General features: G+C 63.3%; 1 protein-coding gene across 9 annotated transcripts in view; it reads left to right on the top strand.

Annotated features, from left to right (window-relative positions):
- The window catches only part of ARHGEF10L (Rho guanine nucleotide exchange factor 10 like), a 109711-nt gene that overhangs the window by 35532 nt on the left and 55252 nt on the right, over positions 1-18927 (top strand). For 4 of the 9 annotated variants that reach the window (XM_055140037.1, XM_055140036.1, XM_055140034.1 and 1 more), the window contains exons 3-7: positions 1449-1643; positions 2390-2420; positions 10594-10685; positions 11791-11874; positions 16436-16605. In XM_055140037.1, coding sequence (XP_054996012.1) covers positions 1449-1643; positions 2390-2420; positions 10594-10685; positions 11791-11874; positions 16436-16605 — 572 coding nt within the window. Of the gene's footprint in view, positions 1-1448; positions 1644-2389; positions 2421-10593; positions 10686-11790; positions 11875-16432; positions 16664-18927 lie in introns of those variants that run through there. The other 5 variants (XM_055140035.1, XM_055140033.1, XM_055140031.1 and 2 more) reach the window with 3 other exon arrangements.

The following is an 18927-nucleotide window of genomic DNA, read 5'->3' as shown; positions in this document are numbered from 1 at the left end:
GCTGCCTGACAAAGGGAAAAAAAACCGAAAAGGATGGTTATTTCCCGTCATCAGCCGGCTTGGGGCTCTGGCTTAGTTGAGACTAGTAGAGTGTCTGCAAGCAGTTTCTGGAACCAAAGGTCTTGCGCTGGTATCAGCTCCGGCTCGAGATTCCACCAGCGTCCCACTGTTCCATGTACATAGTTTTTCCCCTTATATCCCATTCCCACGCCACCAGGTCTGTTTGCTTAATGGACATCACACTATGGTTGACGCCACGCCGCGTTTCTTCCCAAGAAAGAAGAAAATTTCTTCTCAGCCTGCGTGGGGATGTAGCTTAGTTCAGTCTAGAGAGATGGCTACCCCTTTGATTGCCTTCAATATTTCAGCAACAGACTTACTATTCTTGTTAGGATCTCCCACAAAAGTCTGACCCATTAAAAAGGAACCATTACATATTGCTGATGCTAAGATGACATTAGGTTGCTCGGCCGCTGCCGCGGCCGCGCGGTTTTGGGTTTTGGGTTTCTGTATAAAGTCCAGGGAAAGTACAACCAGAAATAACATCACTACAAACTTTTACCCTTTTATGGTGCTCATAAGATGGAGAAACATAGAGAGAGGCTCGGCGTCTCCATTTTGCGCTCAGAAAGCTGCGGACCCTGCGCTGTGCTCGGGAGGAAGGGGTTGAGAGAGAGAGAGAGGTTAAAAGAATTGGGGGATGCCCGGTTTCCACTGTTTCAGCCCGCCGTGGGTTCTCCGATCCTGTGCCGGAATTAGTTCAGTGGGCTGCTTGGAGTCCAAGGGCGCTCCCTTGGGCTCTTCCATCATGCTCGCTCCGCAGCAGGGTCCAAAGGTAAGCTGGTCCCTTTAAAGTGAGGTGACACGGGCGAGGAGCAGCAGAAAGGAGCCCAGGATCGTCATCTGCCAGGAGAGAATGGGCAGCGAGCCTTTCAGGGACCCTGCGCCCTAACCCCGTCCCAGCTGGTCTGAGGCTGGGGCCTGGAAGCTGGTCCCCCGGGGAGCTGTGTGCTTGAGGGCTGCTTTGCATGCTGGACAAGGTGCAGCGTGTGTGTGCACACATGTGTACATGGGGCTTATACACACACAGGCGTGTGCCCCGGGCACATGCCCTACGCACTTACAACATGTGTACACGGGGCTTATACACACATAGGCGTGTGCCCCAGGCACATGCCCTACGCACTTACAAAGCACCTCCTCGGCCCCTGCAGGAACCACAGGGGCAAACAGAAACCCAGAAGGCGAGAGGGGAGCGAGACCTGCCTGCAGGATGGAGGCAGGCTCCCTTGGGCCCTCACCCCCTCCCTCTGCCCAGAACCCCGCCCCAGCAGCAGAGGCTGCCTGCAGCCCCCAGGCCCACACACGGGGGCTGGGGGGCCTGGGAACTGCCCTCCCCGCAGCGCCTCACTCCCTCGCTCTCTCCTTCCTTCCTCCCTTCCTTCCAGGAGATCTGCTGGTTCCCGAAGGCCCAGGCCCCTCCCCCGAGGCAGAAGACGACCCCGGAGAGGCCTTTGAGTTTGACGACAGTGATGATGACGAGGACACCAGTGCTGGCCTGGGCGTCCCAGGCGTGGCTCCAGACAGAGATGCCGCTGCTGCCCCTCTGATCCACTTGGACTCGGCTCCCAGCTCCGGCTCCGGTATTGTGTTTTCTGGAGCCTGGGGGCCGGGTGGGGGGCGGGGAGTGGGGGGGCTCTGGTTTCTGGGCGGGGCTGGGGGTGTGGGGGGAGACGGTCAGTTGTGCAGTTTCCAGCCGCTTGGAAGCTCCGCTCCCGTGGTGCCCTGTGGCCCCTCCGCTGTCCCCAGAAGGCAGGAAGGGAAGAGCCGCTGGGGAGCAGCCGCATTCCTTTCCTTCCCCGGGGACTGCGGATTCCTCACATTCCGGCAACATCTGGCGCACCGGGGCACAGGGATGGATTCGGAAGTGGCCGGCCCTGGTTGCACGTGGGGCATCACCCTTGCTGCCGGGGCCTCTGGGCGCCCTGGCCCCTGGGAGCCGTGGCCCCGGGGGCGGGCGGGAGGGCCCTGATAAGACTGGTGTTAAATAGCAGCTTCTGGGCTCTCTGATTTTGTCATCTGGGAGCGCCGGGGGACTGGACAAGCAGGAACTTCCTGCAGGCGAGGGGACAAGGGGCTCCGAGCAGGGGGTGGGGGACTGGGCCTGTGGCTGGCCCTGGGCCGGGATGTGGGCCGTGGGGGCGGGGCAGGGGTGGGGGCGATGCAGGTAGCAGCCTAATGAGGATGCTGTGGTGGCGGGAACCGGGCAGGCTGGCCAGGCCTGGTTGTCCGTGCCCCCCGGGAGGGAGGCTGGGAAAGGGGCGGGCCAGGCTGGGTGTGCGAGGCCGGCTTCCCGCCCGCCTGACTGCTCGCCTCTCTTCTCCCGCAGACCCGGACCCAGCGGCTGCTCCCCAGGCACAGTAAGTCAGCCTCGCTCCCGAGCTTGGTGGTCGGGGCACGGGGACAGCCGGGGCAGGAGGTGTGGGCTGGGGAGGGCTTGGGCCCGGGACCTAGCACAGGCCTTTGGCCCCCATGCCTCCCCTTCCCCCGGGGGAGGGCCCGTCCCCCCAACCCCTTTTCCCTTTCCCTGGAGCACCCTGCCCACAAGCCCCAAAGGTGGCCAGCCAACAGCCTGGCGCCAAACTCGACTCTGCCGGCTGTGTCTTGACGAGTCACGGGAGAGCTCCGAGACCCCCGGGCCAGCGGGGGTGACCGTGTGCACAAGCCCTGGGGCTGGAGGCAGGCGTCAGGCTGTTGCTGGCCGGCCGGGGTCGGAGTGGCCCTGGCGGGGCCCATTCTGCCCCTACTGGACGCCTCTGTGGGACTTGGCCTTCCCATGCCTGGGCCTCTAGGAGGACTGCGGAGTCCACTCCAGCCCCAGCACTGACCACGGGCCCTGGCCAGCGCCTCTCTCCAGGGATGCTGAGGGCTGAGGGCCGTCCTGAGAGGCAGTCTCCCCTCCCTGTTTCTCTGGCAGGTGAGACCTGCACTCGGTGCCACACCTGGGCGCCCAGGGCTGCTTGCTGCCCGGTGTTGGGGACACGCACGGGTGGTTAGAGTTCTCTGCCCCTTTTGGGGGTGGCATGCCCAGCGGTTCTCAGGGGCCACGTCCAGCGCTTATAGGGGATTGGGGTCCCCAGGGCTGTGCCCAGGGGTACTTAGGGGCTCCTGTGGCGAACCCAGGAATTGAACCTGGGGCTTTACACACGCCCGGTGAAGGGGCTCTGGGCCCGGAATGGAGGGGGCCCCGATCCTGGGGGTGCAGGGATGTTTGTTTGGGCCCCCTCTGCTTTCTTTGTGGACACTCAGTCAGGGGGCTAGTGTTCAGGCAGGGGCCACACAGCGGGAAGCTGCCAAGTCAGGGTGAAGTGGCCGGGGCTCCCTGGGGCTGAAGACCGTCCTGGATCCAGTCAGGGCTGGGAGTGGGCGGGCGGGTCTCTGCCAGGGCCTCCCACCGTGCAATTAAGGCCTGACGGGGCCAGCAGCCGCCCTCCTTGCTGGGGGACCTGGGGTGAGTCAGCAGAGCCGGCCCCGCGCGGGGTGGGGCCGCCCTCCCGTAGCTCTAGCCTGGGCAGGCGGGCCTGGCACCTGGTCCTTGGGCAATGCCGTCCATGCCCAGAGGCGGCGGCGGCGGGGCAGCCAGGGCACGGCGGCTCTGGGGGGGCAGGGCAGGGTCTGGGCTGTTGCACGCTCTGAAGGAGTCCCTCGGACGTGAAAGTCAGCTCAGGCCGGGGGGGGGTGCAGGGTGGGAGCCGTTGCATGGAGCAGTCAGAGGGCGAGGGCACCCTTCCCGGCTCCGAGACCCCGATTCTCTGACCTCTGGGCAGCACAGTCTGACCCTGCCTGTCCTCGTCTCTGGCTCGGAGCCCGGTGCACAGCTCAGTAGCCCTGCAGAGGGCGCCCCTGCACAGGGTGAAGCCCGCCCACTGCGCACTGTCCCTGCCAGGGGACATGCTGGTCAGCAGAGCTCAGGATGTGTGTGTGTGTGTGTGTGTGTGTAGGTGTGTGTGTAGGTCTCGGAACCCCCTGACCCTGGGCACTGACTGTGGGGCTCACTGACTGGGTGGTGGTGGGCGGCTTCTGGGAACGGCTGAGCCCCGTTTCGCCTTCTGTAAGGTGGGACCAAATGCTCCCACCTGGACACACTGGCCGAAGAGTCCCTCTCATGGTGCTTCCTGGCCGACAGCGCCCCAGGCATCTCCTGCTCTGCAGGGGCTGCGGTGCCAGGGGGTCCCGGGGCCACACCCTTTGGGGGTCCCCTTACTCGGCCTGCACGGAATCTGGGCGTCTGCAGAGGGTCACGGCAGCTCCTCCAGGGTCTGTCCCCAGCCTGCTGCCAGGTCATGTGACGGGCAGGGCCATGCAGGGGCGGTGCGGGGAGGGTGGGAGAGGGGCTGTGAGCTCCCCCCTCCATGCCCCTACTCCGCTCCCTGCTCCCTCGGAGCTCCCACCTTCCATTCCTGCCCCGGCTAGTGGTTTTCCACTCTGCAGCCCTCTGGGACCAGAATCAACCTAGGCGGCTTTCCCTCGCCTTGTCGTCCAAGGGGAAGGGAAAGTAAAATCTCGATTCTCTTTCGGGAAACATGTTTTTTTTAACTCCCCTCCCCAGAGGTAGTGCCTAAGCCCACACTGCTTCGAGAGAAACAGCTCTCCAGGGCAGGATGTTCCTCGGCCTCTCTCGGCGTCTCTCCCGTGACCGGCACCCTCGCCCAGGGCTCTGGCTGCTTGGCCGGCCCGGAGGAGCAGCCAATGCCCGCAGCAGGCTCTGGCAGCACAGTCAGAACAGCTGTTCCCGCCCCCATGTGGCCGCAGCCTTTTCCCGAGGGGCCCCTCTGAGGTGGCAGGGCCAGCTCGGGACCCCTGCTCGTGGTGGGCTGCCCAGGCAGGTGCTGGATGGGTTGGGGGAGTACCTGCTGGTGCTGGGTCCTCCAGGGCTGCATGCTGGGGCTCAGAGGCCCCCCGTGCCGGCTTCAGGGCCAGAGAGAGAGAGAGCACCGTGGGTAGGGCACTTGCTTGCGCTGCATGTGGCCGAGTGATCTCTGAGTGCAGAGCCAGGAGTAACTCCTGAGCATCGCCAGGTGGGCCACCCTCCCGTCCTCCCACCCCCTCCAAAAAAGGTGATGCTGCTGCTTTCTGGCTGCAGGTCCCCAGGCAAGTTGCCTCCTGTCCCCAGCCAGGCTGGACGTTCTTGATGGGTGGGATGGAGGACAGAGGCCCACTGTCCTGCGGCCACAGAGACATGCAGCAGTGGCGGCTGACCCCCGGCCACCGCAGGCGTCTCTGTGACCCTGAGCTGCTTCTCGCTGTCGGTCTGGTTTCAGACTCTGGGCCATAGGACCCCTGGGCTTCATCCTTCCTCTCCCTAACTTGCTGCCCCGCCTGGCCGAGTTTGCTTGGGGCGGAGAATCCCACCCACCCAGGGCGTGGGGGGCGTCACAAGGAAGCTGAGGCCGGCTGGGGTCCAGGCGATCTGGCTGGGGGCATCGGGTCGGGCTCTGGCTCCCAGCCGGTCACCTCCCTGCTGCGGCCCAGCTCTGCGGCCTCCTTGGGCTTCTGCACAGCAGTACCTGTGCCCACAAGGCCAACAGCACTGCTGACCCCACAGCAGCCTGGCCACCTCCCCTGCGTGTGTGTGTGTGTGTGTGTGTGTGTGTGTGTGTGTGTGTTGGGGGGTGCAGACAAGCAAACAGGGAGAGAAACGGCGAGCAGGAGTCTCAGGACCCAGATCCTGCCTCTCTCCTGGTCAGGCCCGGGAGGCAGCATGGACAGAGGGGTCCTGAGAGGCTGAGCAGCTGGGCAGCACATGACCCAGGCACCTGCTTCTTGCCCGCTGAGGCCGATGGTGGGCATCAAGCTGGCCACCACCGCCAGAACTTCCTGTGCCCCTGTTCCCCGCCCAGCCCAGGCACGGGCTTTAGCTCTTGTGCGGCTGAGTACGGAAGCTGAGGGCTGGGATGGCTCGCCCCACAGTCGCAGGACCCAGGGCCCAGGCTGCCCCTCAGGGGCATGTTGGCACCTGCCCAGTGGTGCTCAGGAGTGCTTGGGGATTGACCCAGGGCCCCTTGTGTGCCACATATGTTCCGTTGGCCACTGAGCACTTTGCCCCCCTTGGGGTTGTGGGTGGAGGCAGATGTCAAGGGGTCAAGATCAGTGACAGCCCTTGCCAACACAGGACAGCCACCGAACATGTCACTTTATGCCACTCCATGCCAATCTCTGCCAGATAATGCCAGTTAGTGCCAGCTCATGCAAGCCCATGCCAGTGTGTACCTGCATATGCTAGCTAAATGCCACCTGGTACCAGTACTTATCCCCCATGCCAGTCTATGCCAGGTAGTGCTAATCTATGCCGGTCAGTGCTAAGTGGTACCAGCCCACAACAGTCTGTATCTGCAAATCCCATCTGGAGCAAATCCTAACTGGTGCCACCATGCCACATCATGCCATCTGGTGCCATCCTGTGTCAGTTCGTTCCAGCCAGGGCTACCAGGTGCCGGCTGGCACCATGTGCCAAGAGTTGCTATACTATCCAACTCTTGTCGGTTGGTGCCAGTCAGTGCTAACTGCTGCCATTCCATGCCAACCAATACCAGTGGGAACCAGACAGTACTGGTCAGTGCTGGCTCATACTAACTTGTGACAAAACCATGCCAGTCTATGGCAGCCGGGGCCAGTCCACATACCAATATTTGCCACCTGTGCCAGTCAGTGTCAGTCCATGCCAACTGGTGCTAGCCCATGCCAGGCCATGCCAACTGGTACCAGCCCAAGACAACGTGTGACTGTCTGTGACAATGCCTGTGCACATGGCCCTAGAGTGGTCTTGACCCCCATGGGTGCACTCCTAAGTCCCCCTGCTCACAAATGCCCTGTGTGGCCCTTGCTGGACTATCTCCAGGGGTCACCCCTCCGGAAGAGAGAACTCGGGCGAGGACTTGCTGTGCTCTCCCCTGGCCAGTCCACGGCTCCCCCTGTGTGCCGCAACCCCCTCCGTAGACCCTCTGCAGGGGTTTGCTTTCCTTGCTGGACCTCAAGCCTCTGTTGGGCAGCTGCTCGTGGAGGTGCCCAGGAGACGCCCCTCCCCGAGACCCTCCCTCCCTGGAGCCCCAAGGAGGTCACGCTTGGGGAGCAGCATGTCCACAGGAGGGACCAGGAACCCAGAGCCCTTCTGGCCACAGCCCTGGGCTTCCCAGGCACCAGGGTTGGGGAGCAGAGCAGCCGTGGGAGAAGCTGGGAGACTGGAGGGTCCCTGCCCCGAGGGACCCCCCCACAGCTCATCAGGGCATCGCAGCTGACCCGGCCCAGGGTAGTCGTGGAACTGGGCTGAGCCTGCACCTTCTGCTCCCCACATCTGGGGATTCGGAGCCTTCCTGTCCTTCGTGCAGCCAGACCCCGGTGCCACCCAACACCTTCTCGGCCCCACGGGGAGGAAACTGTATTTCTCTCTGTCCTCTTTGCCCCTGGCTGTAAGTCCCCAGCCCTGCAGGGCTGGGATCTCACCTCAGACGCTTGGGGTCCCCAGCACAGAGGCCGCACGGCCCCTCCCCGGTAGAGGGGCCCCGTCTAGGGGACAGCATCTGTAGCCAGTGTAGTGGTGTGTGTGTGTGTGTGTGTGTGTGTGTGTGTGTGTGTGTGTGTGTGTGTGTGTTTGGAACTTCAGGGATCTCCTGATGCCCCCTCCTGCCCCTCGTGCCTGGCATGGGGGAGGCGTTGAGCCACAGCCCACCTGCCTCTCCTTTGACCCCGCAGTAGTGGTGGGCACAGGAAGGCCCCAGCAGACATGTCTCTCCTCATTCCAGAACGTGGGAACATGGGTGTCGGTCCCCTTCCTCAGGACAGGGAGGATCATGGGGGCATGGGGGGTTCAGGGGAGCGGCCACCAGGGGAGGAACGCAGGCAGCTTCCAGTGACCGGGAAAAGGCCATGAAAGGGGCTCTCCCATGGCGCCCCCAGGAGGAGTGCAGTCCTGCCAGCTCTTTGCCTCTGGCCCTGAAGCCCAGCTGGCCTCAGCTGTGTGTATGGGTGGGCTGCTGGGGAGACGCCCAGGGTCCAGACTAAGGGTGGGCCCCAGGGGCAGGTCCCAGGGTTGTGTCACGCCCACCCAGGCCCAGGCTGGACCTCTCCAGTCTTTGTGCCTGCTACCCCCTACCCACCACCCCCTCCCCTCCGCCAGCACCCGGGACAGTGCTGGGCTGCCTTGACCTGGGTCCTGCAGCGTGACTACGTGCCCTCCACCCCCACCCCCATCCTTTCATCCTCTGCTTCTTTACCAAGTGCCATGAGGGTGTGTGTGTGTGTGTGTGTGTGTGTGTGTGTGTGTGTGTGTGTTTGTGCATGTGTGTATGTGCCCATGCTTGTGGGGGTTGTGTGGCGGTGGCAGGGGACAGGGTTCGTAGTAGTGTAGTGGTGTACGTGTGTGTGTTTGTGTGTGCATCGTGGGGGGAGCGAGGGGGACAGGGTCCGTAGTGGTGTAGTGGTGTACGTGTGTGAGTGTTTGTGTGTGCATCGTGGGGGGAGCGTGGGGGACAGGGTCCGTAGTGGTGTAGTGGTGTACGTGTGTGTGTTTGTGTGTGCATCGTGGGGGGAGCGCGGGGGACAGGGTCCGTAGCCAGCTGTAGTCTGTGGGTGTTTCTCTCACTATTCACCAGGGCCTGTCCCGAGAACTCTCTCCTGTTCTCTCATTCATCCTCTGGTCGCACTCACAGCAAACTCCATCCCCCTCAGACAGGTGCCCGCTGGTACCAGTCTTGCCAACTCACGTCAGCACGTGCCAACTCAGACTGCTCACTGGTGCAAGTCCGTGCCAATCTCGGTCCATGCTAGTCTGTGCCAGCCTGTGCCCGTTCGTGCCAAATATTGCCAGCCGGTACCAGCCCGTGCCAGCCTGCACCAGCCCATGCCTCACCTGTGCTGGCTGGTGCCCACATGTGCCCCACTGGTGCCAACCCATGCCAGTGTGTGCCATCTACTAACAAGGAGGCTGCCTATAAGAGCCCAAACTTTGCAGAGAGCAGACAGGCTAGGTCCCAGATCCCCAATGAGCTGTGTGACTCTGGGTAAGTCATGGAGTCTCTGAGCCTCAGTTTCCCCATCAACCAAATGAGGAGAGCAGAGCCTGGCCCCGCTGGGGTCCTGGCAGTGAAACAGCAGCCTTGTGACTGGAGCGGGGCTGTGGGTGGGGGAGGATGCTGTGGTGTGGCGGCCCATATCAGCACACCGGGCCAGGGGTCTGTGTCACGGCGGAGCCCAAGGAGAGACAGGGAGGGCAGGGGGGAGTGTGCCAGCGGCTGGTGTCTGCAGCAGGGGGACGCTGGTCCAGAGTGAAGGCGTCAGCGCTTCCCGGATGGATCAGGGTCTGTGGCCACGGTGCAGCCAGGGAAAAGCATTGAGCTTTCGCAGGTCTTCTTGTGTTTTCACGTCTTGTTCTGGCCCTCCGTTCTGCCTGAGGTTTCTCCCCGTGGGCCGGCGCTGACAGCCACCTCCTTCAGTCTTATCAGGCTCGGTTCCTGCTTCTCCTTGTGCTTTGGGGCTGGTGCCTGCGACTTCCTTACATCAGATCTGGCTTTATTACTTCCCCAAACTCGTTGCCAGGGTCCTCTCTCAACCTGCCTGCTTTTTTTTTTTTTTCTGGTGGTGGAGGTGGGGGCATACTTAGCAGTGCTCAGGATTCTGTGCTCAGGGATCACTCTGGATTCTCGCTCCAGCTTCTTCTTCATCATCTTGTCTGCGCGCCGCCCAGGAGCTGTTTTGTAGAAGTGATGAGGAAGGGGGAGGCGCAGGCCAGGGGGTCCCAGAGGGCTGAGCCTCTGTCTCATCCACAAATCTCAGCCGAAGGTTTTGGAGTGAGACCCCCCCACCCTGCCCGACCCTCCTGAGCTGCTGAGAGGGGGAGTCGGTGACCGCCCTGCCCAGAGCTGCTGGTTTTCGGCTTGAGTTTGGTTCTTTGTTTCTCTGGGGCGGGCGTGGCCCACTGCTGCGAGGGCTCTGACGGCGGCCCGGCTCGCCCGCTACTCTGCTGGCGTCCTTGTGAGCCTGGTTTGTCCACGCTCCTCCCCACTGCAGGGTCCGCAGCCTGAGGCTCCGGTGGCATGGGGGAGGGTCTAGTCTGGAGGACTGTGACCCCCCCAGGCTCCCCCACAGGGAAACAGGGGTGCCCTTGTTTGGGGATGGGGGCACTCTTGCTCTCGCCTGTTTCCAGGTTTGATCTTCACGTCTGTGAAAGTGTGTCTGGGGTCTTCTGCCCACGGGGAACCCCAACGGTGCGGGGGCGGGGTATGTTGTCATGGTCCCTCTGTCCAGGACCCCTGGGGGTGTCCTGTCCACTGTGTACTCTGACGGCAGAGCCTGGCAAGCCACACGTGTGTATTGGATATGCCAAAAACAGTAGCAATAAGTCTCTCAATGAGAGACGTTACTGGTGCCCGCTCGAATAAATCGATGAGCAACGGGATGACAGTGACAGTGACTGTATGAACTATATGGGTTGCAGGGATGGAATTTGGGTCAACTGTGTGCAAGGGAAGCACCTTGTGTTGCTGTATTCTCTCTCTACCACTGTGTACTCTGACTCCCTCCCCCCCCCCCGCCCCGCAGGGCCCCACCCCCTCTGAGTAACGGGGATGCCCAGGACGTGGCCTTCTCCGGGGTCCCACGGTCCAGCTGGAGACGGAAGAGCTCCCGCCGCAGTAAGTCCCCGAGGGCTCCACACGGGGTGGGCTGCTGTGGGCCCCTGCAGAACAGGCCGCGGGCCTGCCACCTTCACCGGGGGTCCCTGTGGGAGCAGAAGCAGTGGGCAGTGAGCATGCTGGGTGGGGTCCAGGATGCTGGGTGGCTGCTGAGGGGCTGGGGGCTCCTGGAGGCTGAGGGCAGGGGGCAGGGGACGAGGGTCCTGGCCGGAGGGCCTGGGCTTTGGGGGGGCTGGGAGGGGCGGGGTGGACGCCCAGTGTGCGAGCTGCCTGCAGGGACCAGTGTGGTGCCAGTGAGAGGCAGGCGGGTCTGGGAGCTAAGGAAGGAGGCAGAGGGGGTCAGCGGAGGCTTCGCAGGACTCTGGGGGGCAGGCGAGGCCCAGGAAGTGTGGCAGGGAGGACAGTGGGGACTTCAAGGTCCCCCTGGTCCCAGTCGATCTGGGGGCCAAGGAGCAGCCCTGTGAAGGCTGGGGACGGGTTTCCTCGCCCTGACCCCACTGCCCCAGGGAGGGTGGGGAGGGGGAGGGGCACAGTCTTGGGGAGGGGGCGTCTGCTTGATTTCCCGCCAGGGAGCCTGGGCACAGGTGGCGAGCAGCAGATGTCAGCGGGGCGAGCGCTGGCTTGCGGGGCCTCCTGCCCCCGGGTGCTGCTGGCCCAGTCTGAGGGCGCAGTGTCTAAACCCAGTGTTTAATCCGGGCCCCGCCATCCTCTCCCCTGCACGCGGTAGTGCTCGAGGCTGCTCGGTCTGGTGCCTGGCGGGGGTTTGACTGGGAAGGTGGAGAGAGGGGAGGGGAGGGTGTGCAGACCGCTGAAGCTGCCCCCGGCCCCCAGGCACAGATGCTGGCCCGGCTTCCTGCCCAGGCCCGGTCAGCCAGATGGGCGGGCCGTGGGCGGCCGGGCGGCAGGTGGGGTTGGCTCCTGGCACCGGGAGGGTGCCCCGAGGGGCTGAGAGGGGGAGAAGCAGCAGAGCCAGGGTGCCCAGAGAGCCGTTAGAGCTAAGGGGCTTCAAGGGTGGGGCATGGTGAGTGGGGGGGGGGCGGGGGGGCGGGGGGAGGAGGGCCCCTGAAGTGCCGCCCGCTCCCACGCCCTCCCCTCTGCTCCCCAGTCGACCGGTTCACTTTCCCTGCCCTGGAGGAGGATGTGATCTACGACGACGTTCCCTGCGAGAACCTGGACGCACATCAGCCCGGTGAGCCTCTCCCCGCCACCCCCCTGCTGCCGTCTCCTTCCTGCCACAGCCCCCACGGCCCCTCCTCCTAGCCCTAGAGTCAGCCGGGGCTGAGGGGCTGGGAGATGCCGAGTCTGACCCAGCTGGGGTTCCCCTGACGTCCCCGTGTGTCTCTGAGCCAGGGTGTCGTCTGCAGGAGAATGGGCCCATGATGGGCTAAGCTTGTCGGGCCATGGGGTAGGCAGGGGTGGTGCCGAGAGAGCTGGGGAAGGCTGGTTCCCTGCTCCCTGTGCTCTGCACCTGGGGGGGGGGCAGGGACCCCCGGGAGGAGGGTTGTTCACGCTCGCTGTCCATAGTCAGTGTCCGGCAGGAGCCGTCTTCCCGGGGCCGGGCCAGACCACAGCCCCTCTGGTCTCGCTTCACGGGCTCTGGCTCCAGACGCCGTCGGGGCTCTTCAGCTCTGGCTTGACGGAGGAGGGCACCGAGAGGTGACCCGGGGGGTTCAACTGGGCTCACTGTGGCACCACGTCCAGGGCTCTGCCCGCCCCGGTCAGGTGCTGCGTGCCGTCATTCCAGCAGGGCCAGCTGCTGCTCCCGTGGAGGGCGGCCTGGAAGAGGCGGAGCCGTCAGCCTGAGGCCCCACAGCCGGAGTGGACGTCTGTCCACAGCCACGCCCTTTGGCCTGTTCCCGGGGGCCGGGAGAAACAGCCTCTGCTTCCGAGGCAGTCCTGCCCTGAGGGGGCGGCTGTGAGGGTCTTTAGGCAGCGGCTGCACCCAGAGGGGAGACACACAGGGGCACGAGCGGGTCCAGAACCCGGTCCCTGGTACAGGAACCCGCGCAGCCTCAGCACCTCCGGCGGCCTGAGCGCTTTTCTGGCCTACTGGGCACTGAATCCAAAGTGCGTCTGGCGGGGCCCAGGGTCTTACCGGAAGTGAGAGAGCTGAGTCTGTGGGGTAGGCAGCCTGTGGTCGGAGCCTTTGGGGCACCCTCAAGCTGCTGGCTGCTCAGCCTCAGTCTCTGCAGGCGCCTTAAGCTGGCCCGGCCCTGGGCTGGGGAGGAGCGAGCAGCCTGGAATCAGTTTGAGGACCCTGGGCCCCCCCGCAGGGCTGCATGGCCCCAGGAGCACGCTGGAGTCAGGGCACCCTGGCCAGGGCCCAGCACTGGTGCCCCACGTGGACTCAGCGGGGCCGGGGCACGGGGTTGTCAGCCCGGGGGCCGGGGGCCTAGACTACACAGTCCTGGGTCCGAGCACTTCCTGCTCTTGGATCCCCAGGCCCCCGGCCTTTGAGCTGCGACTTGCTCACAGACCATCAGAACACCACCCTGGCCCCGTGGGACATCGGGAAGGGCTCACTAGGACAGAGAACAGCTCCGGGGCAGTCTGAGCATCACGCTCTCGAGGGGTCCACGGGCTGATCGTGCTGAGAGGGTGGCAGAAGGGCTCTCTGGGAGGTGGGGCGGGGGTGGGGCAATAGTACAGCGAGGAGGACATTTGCCTTGCGGGAAGCTGACCCGGGTTTGATCCCTGGAATCCCATATGATTCTTTGAGCACCACTGGGAGCGATTCCTGAGTGCAGAGCCAGGAGTGACCCCTGAGAACTGCTGAGTGTGGCCCAAACCATCCCCCTCAAAAAAAGAGCTTTGAAAGGGGAACATGAGCTGGAGTGTTAGTGACACCCCACTTCCCAGACACACCCTGTCTGAGGTGTGAGTCTGAGGGGGTGTGTATGATGGGGAATCTGAGAGAAGGGCATGTCTGAGAAGGTGGGAGTCTACGGGTATGTGTATGATGGGGTATCTGAGAGGGAAACGGGGTAGGGTAGGAAAATAGGGGGGCAGAGGCCCTTTGGGAGCCCAAGAAGCTGAGGTATAGATACTCTAGGCTTTACCACAGTCCCAGAAATCTATTGGCACTGTCTTGGCTACTGAGTGGCCTAGGCCAGTGCGGGGCTGTGTGGCCAGGGCAGGCTGAGGGGAATGGATGGAGCAGCCGTGGCGAGCCTGGTGTCTGCTCCTCTGAGTGGAAGGCGGGACCCGGTGCACCCTTCGCCCCACCCGGGGACTGTGAAGAGCCCAGGAGGGCTGCTGGCAGCTGCGTGTGTCTGTGAGAGGCTGAGACTGAGGAGATTGTGTCTGTGAAGGATTGTGAGTCTGAGGGGCCATGTGTCTGAGGGGGGCTGTCTGAGAAAGTGTGAGTCCGAGGGGGTGTGTATGAAGGGATATCTGAGAGAAGGGTCACCGTCTGAAGGGGTGTGTATGACGGGGTATCTGAGAGAAGGGTATGTCTGAGGAGGGGTGAGACTGAGGGGGTGTGTATGAAGGGGATCTGGGAGAAGGGTGTATCCGAGGAGGTGTGAGTCTGAGGGTGCATGTCCGAGTCGGGGTGTGAATCTGTGAGGGCATGTGTGTGAGGGGCTGTGTGAAGGATTATGTGTCTGTGAGGGTGTGTGTGAGGGTATGTGTGTAAGGGGTGTGGGGGGGTGCATAGAGGGTGTGAGTCTGTGAGGGAGGTGTGTCTGACGAGGTGTGTCTGTGAGGCTGTGAGTGCCTGAGGGGGTGTGAGCCTGAGGGGGTGTGTGCCGGCAGGGGGGCGTGTCTGTGTGAGGGTGTGTGAGGGTGAGTGCATGTGTGGTTTCTGTGTGTCAGAAGGTGCTGGATCATTGTCGTGAGTGAGGGGCACGGGGGAGCCTCTCGAGGCTGTCACAGCTCTTCTGGGCCTCCCGGAGCTGGTTTGGCCCTTTCTCCTGGTTCTGAGCTACACAAAGGCCCAGGCTGGGTTGCTGACTGCTGCCCTCCCAGGAGACATGTCGCTACCGTCTTGTCCTGAAAGGAACCTCTGTGGGGTGGGACCAACTCAGAGATCAAGGGGCTCTGCATGGGAGGCGCCGGGTGGATCCCTGACAACTCCAGTCCCCGGGCTGGGGGAGAAGCCCAGCGGGAGAGGCTGGGCGGGGATCCCTGAGGGGCTTGGCAGGGACCCTTGATTGGTCTCACCCCTGGGCGGGCACTTGCCTTTGTCCCCTGATATTTTCTTTCTTTTCTTTTAAATTAATTAATTAATTATTGCTTTTTGGGTCACACCCAGCGATGCACAGGGGTTACTCCTGGCTCTGCACTCAGGAATTACTCCTGGCTGTGCTCAGGGAACCATATGGGATGCTGGGAATCGAACCCGGGTTGGCTGCATGCTAGGCAAGCGCCCTAACGTCTGTGCTATTGCTCCACCCCTCTTTTCTTTTTAAAAATTTAAAAAAATATTTATTTTGTAGTTCACAATATTTGATTACATTTAATATCCAGACACCCATCCCACCACCATGACACCTTCCCACCACCATATTTCGGATGTTTCCATCCCGAGCCCCAATCCCTGCCCCAAGGCAGAGCCGAAGTAATATCTTTTGTATTGTTTGTTATGAAAAAACGCTGAAAATTCATGCTACTAAAAAGTACCCTTGGAGGAAAGTGTGTGAAGATTGTTGTATTTCACCCAGAGGCCGTTGAGCCCTTCTATAAGAGACCACTAACATGTTGTTAAATGTTGGACCTTTAGTGCTAGCATATATATGTGTATATAAAATATTTCCCTCTAAGACGGGTTGCTTCCTCCTACTTCGAAGCCCATCAGACGTGGTGTGGTACTCTTGGAGTCTGGCGAGGGTGTGTCCTGTGACGTGTCCAGGAACAGGTTCCCTCGTGGGTGAGGCTTGGCCCGAGCACGTGGAGAGTGGCCATGAATGTGGCGGTGGTTGAGTTCCGGAGGTTTTCCGCTGCCGGGCTGAGTCCCTTGGGGCGGGGGGGGGGGGCTCTCACCCACCTCCCTCTGGAGCACCCCCAGTGAAACAGCCCTGCCGGGATCCCCCTGCTATTTTCACTCGGCTTGGGAAAGAAGAGAACGCTCCCCATCGCTAGGCGAGGTGCGCCCCCTACTGGACCATCCAGACCCACACGGGGAATCTCAGGTTTGAGCTGAGTGTCCAGGTCCTTCCTTGGATGCTCAAGATCAATGCTCTCCTTTTGGCCTCCCTGGGGATACTGAGGCCAGAAGCAAGACCCCCTAAGTCAGAACTCAGTCTTTTTTTTTTTTGCTTGTTTTTTGGGTCACACCTGGAGATCTCAGGGGTTAGTCCTGGCTCTGCACTCAGGAATTACTCCTGGCGGTGCTCAGGGGACCATATGGGATGCTGGGAATTGAACTGCGTTGGCTGCCTGCAAGGCAAACGCCCTCCCCGCTGTGCTATCGTTCTAGCCCCAGAACTCGGTCTTGAGGCTTCTCTTTTCATCTTTCATCTCTTGGGTTTTGGGCCACACCTGGTGGTGCTCAGGGCTTCTGTGCCCAGGGGTCACTCCTGGTGGGGCCTGGGACCGGGGAGGAGGGTCAAACCAGGGTCTGTCGCATGTAAGGCAAGCGCCCTGCCCACCGTACTATCTCTCCCGCACCTTGGGCTTCTCTTTCCCTTGGGAAAAAGATGCCCGGGGGGCTGAGAACTGGCCCAGAGACCCCAGAGAAGTCGTGTGGCTGTGGATAGGGAGGGTCTGGCTCCCGACCCTGCGCTCACCCCCCTTCCCCCGGCCAGCAGGGCTGGACGGGAACCTGCCCTACGAGGATGTGTACCGGGCCGGGGCCCTGCGCGAGGCGGACGACCTAGGCTGGAGCTCCAGCGAGTTTGAGAGCTACAGCGAGGACTCGGGGGAGGAGGCCAAGCCGGAGGCCCAGCCTGCCAAGCACCGGGTGTCCTTCCAGCCCAAGGTGAGAGGGGCCGGCGTCTCCCCGGAGCCAGGGCACCCAGACCCCCTCGGGCTGCCGGGTAAGTCGGGTGGTGGGGCGAGGGCCAGGCCACAGGTGCGGCTCTCAGCGTCCGAGAGCCCGAGTGTGCGGTGGGCGGGGAAAGGAGGCCCTAGGGTGGGACCTCCCCCTGCACTGTCCCCAGGCTCTCTGCAGCTGTGCTTGGGGGGTGCTACCTACTGTCCCCCCACCCCGCCCGCCTGTTCCCCCATGGAGCCCAGCAGTCCAGGCCTCGCCTGGTGTCTGCAGTGGCCCTCTCCAACAGGGCGTCCGGGGGCCCAGCGGGCAGTTGGGCCACGTCCCCGCAGTCCCCACTCGGCAGGTGGGCAGGCCAGCCCGAGTGCCCTGGGGCCTGCACCTGGGTTTCTTCCCCGGTCAGTCTGCCTGGGAGCTCAGGGGGTGACGGGCAGTCTGGCTCCTCCTCTCGGTGCCCGCCCCGCTCCTGGTGTGTCCCACAGAAGCCTCCGGAAGGCAGATTCTGTCCTGCAGAGATGCCGGGTTCCATGGAGCAGTGTCTTAACAGGCCTTGGGTTCCCCCTCATGCTCACCAGGGTGGGTGGGCAGGGCCAGGGACCGCAGGGGGCCTCCCAGCTCAGGCCCACAGGACTTGGGGGGCGGGGGGAAGGGGTGAGCTACCTATTCCTGAGTACTGGGCTCCCTCTCTGGGAATGGGTGCGGGCCAAAGCAGCACCCACACCTAGGAGTCCTCAGATGAAGACGGGCTCTCCGGGGCTCCTCAAAATTCTCCCCTGAGTGCTGGGCGCCCCACGGCTGGGCCTCCCTGGCTGGGGCATGTGGAGCCCCCTCTCCCGCCCCTCCCCCACCCCCACCTCCACACACACCTGGGATGCCTGTGGGCCGTGTGGCCTGGGTGTGGGCAGGAAGGCCTGGGCCAGACGCGTCCGGCCTTTGGCATCTCTCCCGAGACACCTGTCAGAAGGGGCTCGTCCAAGGCACGCTGGCTGGACCCTGCTCCCACGTGCCCCGGCCACCTGCCCAGCTTGGAAATGGGACCGGGCCAATTAGAGGAGATGTCCAGAAGTAAAATGCTGGTTACTGGGTGTGGAGGCCAGGGGTGGTGGTGGGGGGGGATGGGGAAGGCCCCCTAGCGTAGGGGAACAGCCCCTGTGAAAGCACAGCAAGAGGCCTGTCTGGCTCTGTCCCGGCCAGAGAGGGGATGGGGGAGACCAGGGGGGCCCTGGCGAGCAGCCCCACAGGCCTCAGAGGGGCCCCTCAGTCCCAGGGCTCAGCCCAGCGCTGGGATGTGGAACCAGCGGCTCCCAGGCCCAAGCCCCAACCTGCGCTCAGCTATTTCCCCAGTTCCCTGCCTCCCTGTGGGTCCCCCACCCCGAGGGCAGGAGGCACCGGGGTGCTGGGGCTCCCCAGGGTGGCTCTGGGGCTGGCGGGGGACTCAGGGGCACAGCTGGCGAGATCGCAGGCCCCAGCGCCTTGAGTCAGAGTCGGGGTTGACCCCCACCAGCTTTTTAACTGGCACTCTGCCCCCCGGGGGGCCTCCAGGGGCCCACTGAGGGCCTGGAGACATGGTCCATGGCCTTCATCGTGCTGAGTGCAGTGAGGGGTCCCTGGGGATCGCCCGTGAGCTTCGGGCCCTCGTGGCCTCCTTCGGGCCCCTTCGGGCTCTGGCTGAGCTCAGCCGGGCCGGCAGAAACGTGCACTTTCTAACTGCAAGAACGGCTTCTCCAGGCCCAGCGGGACCCGGGGCTCTGGGAGAACGTGCCGGGGCCTTTCTCTGCTCCCTTGGCCTCTGCCCGGGGACCCCCGCTGCGCCCTGCCCGCCTCTCCCCTCCCCACCGCTGCTTGTGGCACTGGCTTCTGCTCTTGCACCGCGGCAGCTGCGTGCTTGCGGCCACACCGCTTGGCTCTGGGTCGAGCGTTCCGTCCTGTCCTGAGAGTGACCACCACCCAGGCCCCCTGTCCAGCAGGCAGCGAGAGAGCTGGCGGCGTCCCTCCTTCAGGAGTCTCGAGAGGCCAGCCCTCGGCGAGCGGGCCCCCGTGTCGGCAGAGCTGGAAGCAGTGGCTGGACGCTGCTGCCCGGTCAGCAGGCCCGGCCAGTGGGAGTTGCTGTTGCTTTTGCTTTGTTTTGTTTTCAGTGGAGGAGTGGATCCCGGCGACTCACAGACTCTCACGGTCATGGTCATCATGAGCTGAGCAGCTGGGCGGCTGGCCACAGAAGCTTGCCCAGCCGTGGTCACTGCCTTGCTCTGATCTGGCCAGCACTGCAGCTGCCCTTGGTCCTAGTTTTCTGACCCTCCCCCCGGCAGACGG

This window comes from Sorex araneus, chromosome 5, assembly GCF_027595985.1.
Source record: "Sorex araneus isolate mSorAra2 chromosome 5, mSorAra2.pri, whole genome shotgun sequence".
In the NCBI taxonomy this organism is placed as follows: Eukaryota; Metazoa; Chordata; class Mammalia; order Eulipotyphla; family Soricidae; genus Sorex; species Sorex araneus.
The sequence above is the reverse complement of the archived record's forward strand: the minus strand, read 5'-3'. Positions and strand labels throughout refer to the sequence as shown.